Source organism: Engystomops pustulosus, chromosome 3 (genome assembly GCF_040894005.1).
Source record: "Engystomops pustulosus chromosome 3, aEngPut4.maternal, whole genome shotgun sequence".
Classification (NCBI taxonomy): Eukaryota; Metazoa; Chordata; class Amphibia; order Anura; family Leptodactylidae; genus Engystomops; species Engystomops pustulosus.
The window spans coordinates 40,000,293-40,014,670 of NC_092413.1; the positions used below are offsets into that span (position 1 = coordinate 40,000,293).

Here is a 14,378-nt window from a genome sequence, read left to right on the forward strand (position 1 = left end):
CCTCCAGCTCCAAAATGAGGTGTAGTAGCGCTAGACTCGGTACACTCTTGAGAATTGAGATCCATAGAACTGGATGTAATGGAGAATGTTGCATTTTAATATGTTATAGGACTCTGTGTTTGTTTGTTTTATTTTTTTAACCAGAACTAAATTTTGGTTAGAGTTTATTTCTTTGCCAGTGAATATTTGCTGAAAGTGGACAACCCCTTTAACATTTATTTTGTATGTTTTTGCTAGGTGTTTTGCTTTGATTGAAAGCAGTGCTCTGGAACAAACACGTGAAGAGACAGAGACTGAAAAGATGACCCACGTGGAGAGTTTGGTGGAGCTCGGCCTGTCTTCAACATTCAGTACAATCCTCACTCAGTGTTCCAAAGAGATTTTTAAGGTAGAAAATTACTTTTCTTATCTAAATAGCTAGGTATATAACACCAGAAGCCTAGCGTCCATTTTATTCATATCTAATATGCCAAGAATAAGAAGGTGAGTTTAACCCTCTTGAGAGCAGAGACATTAAATGGATTTAATATGCCTTCTAGCCACAGTAGTCTTTTAGGATCAAGAACAACTTTTGCTGGGGGATGTTACAGCCAAAAAAAATCACAAAAGAAAAAAAGGAAAACTTTACACCATATAGAATACATTGGCATATTGCACCTCTTTTAGCCTATATTGGAGTGTACACTTCTACTAAGGCCACATTCGGAGAGCTGTGTCCTCCCCAGGCCGGAACCCAGGCGTAGCACACATCCGGGAGGAGGAAGGAGGGGCTAGCGCTCCTCACCCTCCCCTCTCCAAAGAAAAAACTAGCTTGGCCGTCCTGCGGTAAAACACTGTGTGCTTACCGTACCATGACTGGGTGCCATGGAACGCAAAGTGGGCTGTGATCTGGCCGCAAATTGTGTGGCCAAACCATTGCCCCTATCACAGTTGTGTGGATAAGCCCCAATTGTTCCTAGCTGAAAACACCAATAACTGGAACTTTTAAAACATATGAATATGACAAGGTCATCAATATCTTTTTAAGATTAGTGGGTTTCTGACACTTTGTGTTCCTGAGATCCAGGTAAATTCTTGGCACCGGGACTTGCCCTGGGAACTTTGCTGTATTCTTATATCTCTACATTCATAGTAGTTTCAGTAGACTTCCCCAGTGGTCAATGTCCAGCTACAATCTTGAAATATAAACCCATTTTTCAATTCTACAACTGTGTATCCCTTTAAGTATGGAGATGCTTTATGGCCTTAAACCTTATTGGGCATTTCCTTTAATAATGTAGAAACATTTCAGTACAGATACTACCCCTATATGACTTGGTTTAAGATTTATTTTTTTGTTTTTTAATGTGGACCTAAACAATTGTAACTTGATTTACAAAAGCAGAACATTCTGTAATTAAATGTTAATACACCTCTGGTACATAGCAAAGTAATTGTCATATACATAGTTTTTAAATGTATATGGCCATTTAGAGCTTTATAAAAGTTAATGTCTACTTTATTGCAGGTTGCCCTGGAGAAAGTTTTTAACTTTGCTGTGTCCAACATATTTGAAACAAGAGTTTCTGGCAGGATGGTGGCTGATCTCTGCCGTGCTGCAGTCAAGGTAAAGTTCCAAACAGATACTTTGTCTTTATTTGGCTTTTTCAGATCTATACTCTCGTTGTTGAACCTGTTGGGTCATTACTACATGTCAGGTGTTACAAAGAATTAGTCAATTTAGTAAAAAATGGTTAAAGCATTTCCCAAATGCATGTTCAAAACTGGGAAGCACTCAAAACATTTTCCATAAATTGTTATTTTTTTCAGAATTTGCACCCAACAATTTTTGCTGTGTAGTGTCTGTGCAGCAGCTGTACGTAGCTGGCTATGCTGCTGCTGCTTTTGATATTCTCTAGAATATTGGAGGTATATTCTGATGGTCCATATTTGCTTTATGCGTCTTTTTGTTCTTTAATATACAGTGTTGCCCGGTGGATTCCTTGAAGCTTTTCCTGCCCCATTGCTGTAGCGTTATAACTCAGCTCACAAGCAGTAAGTCCATGAGGTTTCTTTATATTCTTTATATTCTTTTCAGTGGTCGTTGTTTTGTAGGTCTGTTCTTAAAGGGGTACACAAAAAGACAAGATTCTTTAAATATACTTAGAATAACAAAATAACACATTCTCTAATTCAATTTTATTAACAAAAAAAAACAGAAACGGGTTAGAATTAGATCTGTGAAATCCTATCAGTCACGGTATATAATATGGTAAATTTTCTGGCTTGGGGTCGGACATGGTAGGGTTTTCCATGAAAATCTTCTTTCTGCTCGCTGCAGTCTCCCTGCGCTCCATGCCCCCCCCCCCCCCTGCATTCCAAGATGAGCTCACGCACACACACTTCCAGCGGCAAGCAGCCTTGTAAGGAAACTAAATCTTCCCCTGCTATAAAGATCTAATCTTGCCTGTAGCTTGTAGGAGTTTTAGCAGAGATGACTGTGTGTTCCAAAGCTCAGCTGTAGTACAGATAAGATGTTAGGGTGTTTTTATTTCCATTTCATGGATCTCATAATCTCTGATCTCTGATGTCTCTTGCTCTTTTTCTATGTGTCAGCTTCTGAACATTCTACTAGTATCTGACACATAGAAAAAGAGCAAGATCAGCGTCCAGGGGTTATCTACGCTTTCATTTAGCTTCTGAATATTCTACCAGTATCTAAATGAAAGTGTAGATAACTCCTGGACGCTGATAATCTAAGCATGGTGTCATCACCCAGCATCTCATAGCACAGAGGAATCATGAAGTGTCTGCTTAGAGAGTCCCCACCCACACTCTGGAATTTTACACTGACCATCATGGAGTGATAGGAGCTAATACAGCAATAATACTGAGTAAAATTGTAAAATAAGGTGTTAAAAATGATCTTTTGTTATTGTGTAGACATCACTAGGGGATTATAATTGAAAACATTCTTTCATGGAAATATCCCTTTAAACTGAATTTGTATGCAAGTCGGAATAGGTATATTTTGTAAGTATAACACAACCAAATAATTTTTTGACCCCTGTGACACTTGGGCTTTTCATGAGAACAAAGCTTAACCATAAATCTTTATTGCAGCCGCCTTTGGTATCTCTTATATTTGATCATTGTAACCTGGGACTAAAGTCCAGTAAATTGCCAGCATCTAGAGAGGTCACAGGGGCAGAGAGGGCCATTTGTAGCTAGGGGTCGTCTGTATGTTGGGTGTCCTTAAGTGGAGGGCTTGTCTGTATTTATAATGTTTTATCAGATCTTCCTCTATTACAAAGAAAATGACACCTAAGTTTTAGTCTAGAAATGACTTGTCTTCAAAATGATTAACCCTGTTCTGTCACCTCACTGGGCCAGAAGTATCTGATCAGGTAAATGGTATCTTATTTGTCTTTATTCTCCTTAGATGAAGATGTCCTCCGTGAGGAAGAATTAGACAAAGAGCTCCTCTGGAACTTGCAGCTCCTTTCTGAGGTCATTTTTCTAAATTTCATATGTACTTGTATAAAATCCGTATGGCATTGAACGGGCTATAAACTTTTTTTAAGCTTATCTCCCTTCCTGCTTAACCAGATACCTTATTTTACAAGTGTCTTAAACCTAAACCCACTGATGACATTTGCCTCCAAGACACTGGATGTGGCTGCACATAAATGTGACCAATATGTTGGTTTGCACAGGATGGAAGTCCTTGGTATTATACAGAAATATGATGCATGGACTCCCTGCCTGTTGGACAAACAGCAGCATCTGTACTGTAACAGTTCTTACAGTGTAGGCTCTGCAGCGCGTCCTGCAGATAGGGAGCCTTTGTACCTTATTTCTATGTGATGGCAGTCTGTGGGATTGGACTAGCATATGGATCCTTTTCCACGAGCTGAACATGTTTGCGTGCAGCCGGCCTAAGGAAAAAGTGTATAAATCTTGAATGGAAGGAGATTTCTGTAAGACATAGTATGTGCACTGTAACTCTGGTGCATTTGGAGGAGTAGATCTGCCCCAGGAGTAGATCTGTTGTACTTATCACTCAGGACACTGGTTTCTTTCCCGTATAGTTTCCCACCAGATCTTCTGTCATGTCATAGATAAATCCATTTATTTATCTTGCTGGTTGTGCTAACATTATTCCTTATTGATTCTTCAGATCACCAGAGTGGATGGGGAAAAATTGCTTCCCTACAAAGATCAGCTTGTAAAGATTCTGCAGCAGACCTTGCACTTCACTTGTAAACAGGGTTATTCTTTGTCTTGTAACCTGCTGCACCATCTCTTGAGATCCAGCACACTTATCTACCCCACGGAGTACTGTAGTGTCCCTGGTGGATTTAACAAGCCGCTTTCTGAATATTTCCCAATTAATGTAAGTATCTGCGCTGTGTAGGGCTTTGCTATAACAATATGAAATAATAACTAAATTTAGTAAATGTGTTTAATCCTAGCTCTTTTAAGGATTTGAAACATTTCCATTTAGATGTTTCAACTTCTACAGGTTGTAAAAATACTTCGTTTTGGTGCAGTTATAGAACTGTTATACCAGAATCTTCATTCAAAGGACAATATGCAGAAGTATTACATACACTTTTTTTGAGTCCATCCATGTTCTATAGATGCAGTGAAGAAACTTATCGATGCAAAAATTGCCATAAATTCGGGGCGTGAATAAATTGTATCTCTGTGGAGCCTGGTGGAGCTCTGCAGAGCAACACAGGCTAATTTGCATATGGTATGAAATAATTTTTTTACAAAATGAGTCCATAGAAAGTTATGAGAAATGTAGCATGGAGAACAGGGGGATGGGACGGGGAGGTGAGTAATATTCACCTAAGCTAATTGTAGATGTCCTTTAAATGTTGCCTGCAGGTCATCCCACATAGATTATCCTGTTTTATATGACACCAGAATTGTGTTTCTAGGTGGCAGGGTTCAGAAGGTATAGGTGTTGGTCACTGTCATGATCTATATAAATGTCCTTTCTGCATGGGGCATGTGCAAATTGGATGGATATAGCTGTATGACAGTTGTGACTGAGTTAATCAACACAATACCTACAAATAAATATACATATTTATATTTAAAGGGGTTTCCCATCTGGGCATTCACATTTAATTGAACTCATTTTCCATATGTAAACATTTCTTCAATTGGATGTTATTAAAAAAAGTGTTCCTGTGTGGAGATAATTTCTCATAAATGTAGCCATGTTGTCTCTTAGAAACGAGATAGCTTCCTTGGATACGACCACCTCACATTTTGGCAGCGGTGGCCGGACATGCGCTATTGAGTCCTGCCTGACCACATGGCTTCAGCAATCATTACCACAGGACGGCTTTAGGACTTGCAGTAACTCCCCGGATATTTCATATACAAAAAACTTTTGTTTCCTTGTGGAATCACTCCAGCAGAGGTGACCGTATCCAAGGACAGTCTTGTTTCTAAGGGACCATATTACTACATTTATGAGAAATAATCTTCACACAGGTAATTTTTTTAATAACCTCTAATTGAAGTGTTTTATATATGGCAGATTAATGAAACTGAATGTGAATGCCCAGACGAGAATACCGCTTTAAAATAACTGGCTTGTCCTCTGATCACCCAGGGGATCTAATTACCCAGACCCCTGATATACTGTTCTTTCTTTCCATGATTGAGGATTCAGTGTTGTCACGTGGCTCTGTGTGATATGATTTGTGATTTGTCTTATAAGGACTGGGGCAGGGCTGGAAATCTATGGAACCTGAACATCAAGTGGCATGTCCCATCGGCAGAGGAGATTGAATTTGCATACTACCTGCTGGACAACTTTTTACGCCCAGAATTGGACAAACTTTATCGTTATGGGAGTGGAGAGCTTGAGATGTCAAGGTATGCACCCGCTTACTTGTTTTCTGTCTTTTTTGGTTTTTATGAAGATAAACTTGTATAGACCAAGAAAGGACAAGGTTGTAAGTAAAATAATTTATGTGCCATGATAAAAGCAATGTTAATGTGTTTTTTTTTTTCTTTGCGTAAGGGATGATGTTCAGCAGTGTCTCACCATCGTACATAACTGTCTTACTGGCTCAGGGAACCTTCTTCCTCCTCTAAAAGGGGAGAGAGTATCTCATCTGTAAGTATCCATCAGGATATTCCCATGAATATCTTATTAGGCAAAAAGCTGGACAATTACCTGGAGTAATTGTGATGTATAGTCCCTTTTCAGTGCAAATCCACATTCAATAACAGCTCATTGTATGCAAGTGGGGTGGGTGTCCCCTTGTAGTACACAGAGCTTGTCAATGTATATGTAATCCTCACAACATATAGGCATGTACAAAAACCTGAACAAATAGTCCATGGGCCCAGATCAGATTAACTACTTTATGGCTGGGAAATGTGGTTGAAAAACACACAAACTATGTAGGAATACACATTTCCAATTGGACCCTTGGCCTCCCGTTGTTTTGAATTCCTTGTTGCTGGGGTAAAAAAGTTTGTCAATTCTTACCACCGAATCGGCACAGAAATAGTGCAGAAGTGCCCAAACCATGCCACATGCAGATTTAGTTGGCCCATGCTGTATGCAGACATAATAAGTCACAGAAGATATTAGGGGCTCTGCTTGGATTTTTTTGCCATGGAATCCACCATCGAATATTCCAATTATTTATAGATTTGTATATGAACAGTATGACATTGTGTTTTACAGGGTAACAAGCTTGGTGTCTTTGGACGAGACAAAACTTTTTACCGGCATTGACTATGGTGAGTTGACTACTTGGTTACAATTTGTTGGCATCTAATTAGATGCAGTATGTAGGAGAGCAAGTCTCTATTAAGTTTCTTCTAATATAGATGTAACCCAATATATACACTGCTCAAAAAAATAGAGGGAATACTCAAATGACACATCCTAGATCTAAATAAATTAGATATTTTCACTGAATACTGATGGAGTCAGCCACAAAATTAAAGCGGAAAAACACAACACAGGCTGATCCAAATTTGATTTAATGTTCGTAAAGTAAAAATGACAACAGATGATATGGAGAGGGCCCCCACACCCCCAATCCTATCTGCTAAATGCGGCGCCGATTGGAAATCGATTATGTGACCAAAGTGCCACCGCAAGACCCTTAGTAAATGAGCCCCAATGTCTCGCTCCATCCACCAACATCATGTTGCACCACAGACTGTCCAGGAGTTGGTGGATGCTTTAGTCCAGGACTGGCAGGAGATCCCTGAGGAGACAATCCGCAACCTGATCAGGAACATGCCGAGGCGTTGTAGGGAGGTCATACAGGCACATGGAGGCCACATACAATATTGAGCCTCATCTTTGTCTTGTTTTACGGACAATACATCAAAATTGAATCAACTTTTGGTGTGTTTTTCCTCTTTAATTTTGTGGGTGACCCCAAATCCAGGCCTCAATTGGCTAATACTTTCGCTTTCCATTGATAATTTTTTTGTGATTTTGTTGTCAGAACATTTAACTTTGTACAGAACAAAGTATTCAATGAGAATATTTCATTAATTAAGATCTAGGGTTTGTTATTTCAGTGTTCCCTGTCTGCAACAGCTAAATGTCTAAATGTGCTAAAAGACAAAATGGTGAACATTCACTAGCCAAATTTATCTCTTTAATTAGAATGTTTCTGTGTTCTTCATTCTTTTATGTATTTTTTTTTTAAATAATTTTTAGATTATTCGAGGGAAAACTACAGAGAATCCATTGCAAAAACACTCAGGAAACTCTTGCGTAAGTATTTGAAAATGAAAAAGTATTAATGAAAATCTAAATAATGGGGGGGAATTTATCGCTGGGTTATAATAAAAGCCACACCCCCACCCCCATCCCGCCAGATACATCAAGAGGCTTGGGCCCAAGTCCGACCTGATGTAGTTCTGTGAAAAAACAGTTTTTAAAAAGTACACAAGGAATGCCCCCCTCCCTGGCGGCCAGCATGGAGGTAGCGTAGATGCATAATGATCACAAATTCTTGCAGTGTGCGAGTATTTGCAACTATTTCACTGCTATGCCAGAAAACTGACTTAGAAGCAGTGATAAATTCCCCCCATTACGTTTTGCATCTGAACTACAATAAAATTTTACGCTGCTTGATGACGGAATTCTCAACATAAATCTCAACATAAACAGACAAAGCCTCATCTACAATGTTGTAATTTTTTTTTCCCCTCCTCAACTACAGACTACATACTTGACAACTCAGAAGATGATACTAAGTCTTTGTTTCTGATAATAAAGGTAAAGTCGTACATTTTATTTTGCTTTATTCTGTTCATATGCATGTGGAAGAAGTTTCCTAACTAATGGCCCTTTGTAGAAGTTAAAGCACCATGTCCTTATCAGCTATGTTATAACGGAAACGAACATTATTCAAAGCGGATCTTTCACTTCTCATTGCCACAAAGTCTTTGAAGAGTAACTGTAAAGTTACTTCACAAAAATAGTAGTAGCACAGCTGGAGAGAACCTTTAAAAACCATTACCATACCTGTTGGCCTCTTCATATCTTGAGATGCATCCTGGTATATATCAGCATTCCCCTCCAAACAACATGTACCCCTCTACTCCTCTCAATCCTCTAGATAAGAATTCCCACGGCAACCTATCTAAACAAGGTAAAACCCCTGCTAGCAGGCAATAGCTGCAGATGGCGTATGAGAGTAAATTAGAGAATTGCTTATTTTAGCTTAGTGCAGAATATGGAAAAAAGTTTTTATACTTTGCAGTTGTTCTTTCGGCTTCCGATATGAATAGTTAATATTCCTTTTTTGGGTGAAGTTCTCAGATAACGGACCTTTATTTTATATGTTATTGCCTAATACATTTTTATTTTTCCTAACAGATTATCAGTGACCTCCTGCAGTTCCGGGGATCCCACAAACATGAGTTTGACTCAAGATGGAAGAGTTTTACTCTAGTCAAAAAGTCAATGGAAAATCGGGTCAGTTATGCATGAGGAAATATATGCATATTACAGAACAGATGTAGGATGTATGCAATGTTCTCTGTGCATTAATCATGATCCCTGCTGATATGCATAGATGTAATGCATGTAGTGAGTCTTCTGGAATTGTGAATGTGACCACTCTTCCCCTGGATGTGTCTGCTTGTGGTCGCCCTATCAGGAGGGACAGTGGTCAGAGAACATGGCTCCTAGAGAGGATCTTTGCATGCAGTAGCATTTTCACAACTACCCCTTCAAATGTCAGTGCACAGTATTTGGTGCTTTGTTCTATGCCAAGGTTTTTTTAAAGACATTTTTTCCCCCCCTAGAATGTTTGTCTTAAAAATCAAACCAAAAATTCCCCTAAATGTCAAATTAACATATTTAATAGGATATACAGCAACTATTCACTTTAGTTTTGCAATTAACATCTGACTTTCATTATATATTTTCAGCTCCAAGGAAAGAAGAGGCACATCAGAGCGCTGCTGATTGACAGAGTTATGCTGCAGCATGAGGTAAGTAACCTGAAGGGGAAAAGTGATGTTTTGTTTCTTAACACATTGGGATGGATGATGCTTACAATTACATAGTTGTACTTGGTAGGGTACTTTAACTGCTTTCACTTATGCTGTTCATCTAGATTTAGTTTAATCTAGATTTAGTTTTAGCGTTTACGCTGTATTGTATTTTTCCATCCTGCTTCTTGCTGGAGAGTGCAGTATACACACAGCAGAGACCATTAGTGGCTATTGGAGATGGATGCATCGGTATTGCCTACATCTCCGCCCTCCGGTGGGTTTTCCCCCAGTAATATACCTATCTATAAAAAGACAGTTGAATCACTCGGGACACGCCCTGAACACTGGCAGTAGCCAATCACTGGCTGGTGCGGATGTTCACTCCACCTCCACATACAATGGGATATTTTGCTGCCCTCTGTTGATACATACATGATAGATAGATAGGAGATAGATAGGAGATAGATAGATAGGAGATAGATAGATAGATAGATAGATAGATAGATAGATAGATAGATAGATAGATAGATATGAGATAGATATAGATAGATAGATATGAGATAGATAGATAGATAGATAGATAGAAATGAGATATGAGATATAGATAGATAGATATGAGATAGGCTCCTGACGAAGCCTAATGTGTCACATGTATCTGTTCCTATGCAGCTGAGAACATTGACTGTAGAAGGATGTGCATACAAGACAGTGCATCGGGACTTGGTGCGGGACCTCCTGCGTCTTTCTACAAGCTCATACGGCCAGGTAAGTCACTGGTTACATAATAGACAGATAGATTTTCTTTTTTTTTTACATTCAAACATGCAGAAATCTAAATCTATGATGGAACAGGTCACATTGGTTTAATCTACGTTGACAACGTAAGATACATTACCATCTAATGGCTGGAGGTCTCAATTCTCCTAGATAGGTCAAGAACAAGGCTCCCAGAGTCTCCTGTGTGAATGGAGCATTAGTGGGAGAGTTAATTGAGTACAATGCTCTGTTAGTCCCATACAGATGAATGGGATTGCATGCATTTTACACAGGGGGGTCTTGAGTGCCCTAATTCCTGTTGTGGCTGAGGTTTTCAGTGGATAATTCTAAATGTGATTTTTGTGGTCATCTGTCATTCCAACAGAGGTGGCCAATGAGCCCTGTGATTGGTCCAGCCCTCCGACGTTGAGTGGCTCCACAATGTAAGAACTATACGGTGAATAACTTTACTGGTGGACTTTTCGGGTAGCGTAGATTTACTCACTGGACAACTCCCGTTATGTGACATTTTGACTGCTCTATATTAAAACAGGAAACCTTCCATTGACATAATTGTTCATGCCATGTATTACACAGGTCAGGAGCAAAGCTCAGCAAGCGTTTTTCACAGCTCTGGGAACCTACAATTTCTGCTGCCGTGATATCATTCCTCTCGTACTTGAATACATCCATCCGGACAGACAAGATGTGACTCAGCAACAGTTTAAAGTAAGTGATGACATCCTTAATATGCATTTCCAAAATTCTGCATCTGTCAAATATTGAGGTTCATCAACATTTTTATCAAATGAATACACATTGATATAGAATTGATATGTAGCTTGTATGTTTCGTTAGTGGTTCACCATCATTGCCCATTTGACACCTAGATGATTGTTACAGAAAACCATCAGTAATCCTATTGTGGATTCTTCATGTACAATCCACTTGTCTCCTGTTCACTGTAGTTTTGTTTTTGTACTTGCATTTGTTTTATTCTTAATGTAATGTATGTGAACCCATCAGTGATTATACAGCACCATGGAATTAATGGTGCTGTATAAAAGCCGCAAAACTTGGAGCATGAGCTATTTCTGCCCCTGTCGTACAATCATGTTTGCATCTAGTGGTAACAGTAATATAATACTCCTACCCTTTCCTTTAGGGTGCCTTGTATTGTCTGCTTGGAAACCACGGTGCAGTCTGCTTAGCCAACCTTCACGACTGGGAATGCATTGTACAAACATGGCCGGCGATTGTTTCTTCTGGTCTCAGCAAAGCAATGTCTCTTGAAAAACCCTCCATCGTTCGCCTTTTTGATGATTTGGCTGAGAAGATCCATCGGCAGTATGAAACAATCGGTTTGGATTTCTCTGTAAGTAGTAACCCTGCATCTGTGTGGGTTTGGGGTGAACAGATATATCTGTCATATATGGATTTATCTGTACAAGTCCCACTTAGTACTGTATTGTGTGTTTGTATAGGTCCCGGAGAGCTGTCTACAGATTGCTGTTCTTCTGCAGCTCTCGCAGAAGCCCTCTAACCATGCAGAGCTGCCTCCCCCCGATCTGCTGGCTCTAGCTCTCAAGAAGCAAGAGGAAAAGAATGCAGAGTCTGTAAGGTGAGTCTTATATTTTCATATAGATTGAGATTGGGCTTGAAGAGAACCAGTCACCAGATTTTATCCCATTGAACTAATAAATCCTCTCATGTAGAGTATGAAATGCCCATGTGAAAAACCTATCAAAAATATCTCCCCCCAAAGTCAGGCAAGTAAGACTCATCTCGTGTGAAAATAGCACGAAAAGAGTGAAGATAAGTGGTTGCAGAAGTACTGTCACTTAGTCCTATATTTTTGGTTCTATAGTACCTAAAAATATTCTGGGACACATTTACTTACCTGTTCCTAGGAGTTAACAGAAAGTGCATTGTCAGACTATTATGCACTGTGCAGTGATTCACTAAGATCGTGCACCCGATATTCTGCATGTGTCACTTCCCCGCTCAGATCTTCCTGGTGTACGTAAGTGCATTATCTTGCGACAGAAATTGAATCTTAAATCCCCCGCTCAGTCGGATCGTCCGACAGCCTGCCCCCCTATTTCTGTCACATGAAAGCCGACGTAGCTGCGCCAAAATCCGATAGCGTTTGACACAATCCCCTGCTAAATACCTGTCACAGCCGTGCAATCCCCGAAAATGTCGGAAAATCCGACTAAAGTGCGGCCGCGGAACCTTAGTAAATAAGCCCCTTTGTGTCTTATATAAAGATAAGAATCTTATCTTTCAGGTACCATCCAGGTTATGTTTCTGTGATTTACAGAACCGTACATACATGCAGTTAAATAATAGGTGCCTGTATTTTTGATTCGGTAGCTCACAAAGCCATGAACTAGTTGTGATCTGAAAGGAAAGATCCTTTACTTTTAACATGACACAACAAGCATGTTTTTTAGGGACTATAAAACAGAATGTAGGGGATTACGAGGTGCCACCATACTCCTGCAGCCACTAAACTTGACTCATCTCATGTGAAAATTAGTTGAGAAGAGCCATATTTGTCTAAATTTGGGATAGATTTTTCATACTCTAAATGAGGGCGCTAATAGTTTAGGGGTACAACCTAGTGACAGGCTTTCTTTAAAAGGAATCTGTCAGTAGTTTTGACCATACAGAGCTGCAGAACGTGTTGGGTTGTGTAGAGCTGTATAACCATGCATCTGTATGTGAAAAATGTATTTATATTCCTCCCCTTTGGTTACTCCTGTAGTATTCAAACAGAAGCCTGATACAGCAGAGGGAAAAGCCGTCCAGTGAAACGATATGCTCCATGTCCAGCTACACTCCTAAAATATAAATGCATTTTCCCAGTCCTGCTGCTGGCGACAATACACACAGCTATGCATGGCGAATACTTACTACTGGCTGCAGCTCTTACAAAACTGCTGACAGACTCCCTTTTGATATAACATTCCTTATAACACGTATAAAATGCATAATTAAAGTCCACAAAAGGTGACATCAAAAGCCTCCACACTTGTGGCTTTCCATGCTATTTCTTCAGCAATCGCTTAAGTTTTCCTAAGAATCTCATAATCTTTGCTGCTGATGTAATACACTGGAGCTGAATTTTTATGTTTTTTTTTTTTTTTTTTTGACACTGGTGGAACGCACAACATGTTACAGGATAACCCCCTGCCCAGGTCACTTTGTGCTGTGTGACTTAACAGCAGGTGATACGTTCATGGCAACAAAAGTTCTGTGAATTTCTTCCTGCTTGACCAAAAACTAATAATTTTCTCAATGTTTGTTTCATTGGATTTTACTTTGTTTTCACAGGCACTATGAACACTTAATCGACACCTTACTGGACTGTGTCACACAGAGAAACCTGTGAGTACATGAAATGTTTTCCTTTCATGTATTATATCATTAGAACTAAAAGGCTTCACGTTTCCCTGTCTGTATACTTGTCTGTACTTATGTGCATGTACCCCCTCATTACAGTCCATGGAAGTTTGAACACATTGGCATTGGGTTTTTGTCCCTGCTCCTGAGAGATGACTACGTGCTACCCCTCCATGCGGTCAGATACCTGGTGCAGTGTCTGAATCATGATGCTCTTGTCGTGCGGAAGGTGCGGTCACCTTTTCTTTTATCTCTGTATGTGTTGATATCCATGTGAAAGTTATGTAGTATTGTATCATAGCATACACGCTGCAGGCCTAAATGACAAGTTAAAGGGCTTGTCCACATGCAGCAATTATTGATATTGTTTGTGTATTTGTGTAAAGAGTTCTACAATTTTCCAATACTTTCTGTATCAATTATTCACAGTTTTCTAGATCTCTGCTTGCTGTCCTTGTACAGGAAGCTTCATTGTTTACTTCCTGTGAATATAAACCACTCCCTGGTCATGTGATGTCACACAGGTACATGGCTGAGGTACATCACAGAGAGGAATCGGAGCTATGTGATAAAATGAGCTGTGTACCTGTAACATCACATGACCATGGCCTTTGCTTATCCACATAGAAGGACAACAAGCAAAGATCTTGAAAACTTAGGAATTGATTCAGAGAGTTTATTGGAATGGTAAATGATAAAAAAAATGGTCATGTGATGCCACACAG

At 39.5% G+C, this 14,378-nt stretch overlaps 1 protein-coding gene across 2 annotated transcripts in view; it reads left to right on the top strand.

Annotated features, from left to right (window-relative positions):
- PSME4 (proteasome activator subunit 4) overlaps positions 1-14,378 on the top strand; it is an 85,208-nt gene that overhangs the window by 52,331 nt on the left and 18,499 nt on the right. For both annotated transcript variants that reach the window (XM_072140554.1, XM_072140555.1), the window contains 18 exons: positions 238-388; positions 1,508-1,606; positions 1,965-2,034; positions 3,422-3,489; positions 4,160-4,375; positions 5,723-5,880; positions 6,029-6,124; positions 6,704-6,759; positions 7,700-7,756; positions 8,208-8,263; positions 8,867-8,965; positions 9,424-9,486; positions 10,159-10,254; positions 10,843-10,974; positions 11,411-11,620; positions 11,730-11,866; positions 13,585-13,638; positions 13,753-13,882. In XM_072140554.1, coding sequence (XP_071996655.1) covers positions 238-388; positions 1,508-1,606; positions 1,965-2,034; positions 3,422-3,489; positions 4,160-4,375; positions 5,723-5,880; positions 6,029-6,124; positions 6,704-6,759; positions 7,700-7,756; positions 8,208-8,263; positions 8,867-8,965; positions 9,424-9,486; positions 10,159-10,254; positions 10,843-10,974; positions 11,411-11,620; positions 11,730-11,866; positions 13,585-13,638; positions 13,753-13,882 — 1,948 coding nt within the window. The remainder of the gene's footprint in view (positions 1-237; positions 389-1,507; positions 1,607-1,964; positions 2,035-3,421; positions 3,490-4,159; positions 4,376-5,722; positions 5,881-6,028; positions 6,125-6,703; positions 6,760-7,699; positions 7,757-8,207; positions 8,264-8,866; positions 8,966-9,423; positions 9,487-10,158; positions 10,255-10,842; positions 10,975-11,410; positions 11,621-11,729; positions 11,867-13,584; positions 13,639-13,752; positions 13,883-14,378) is intronic.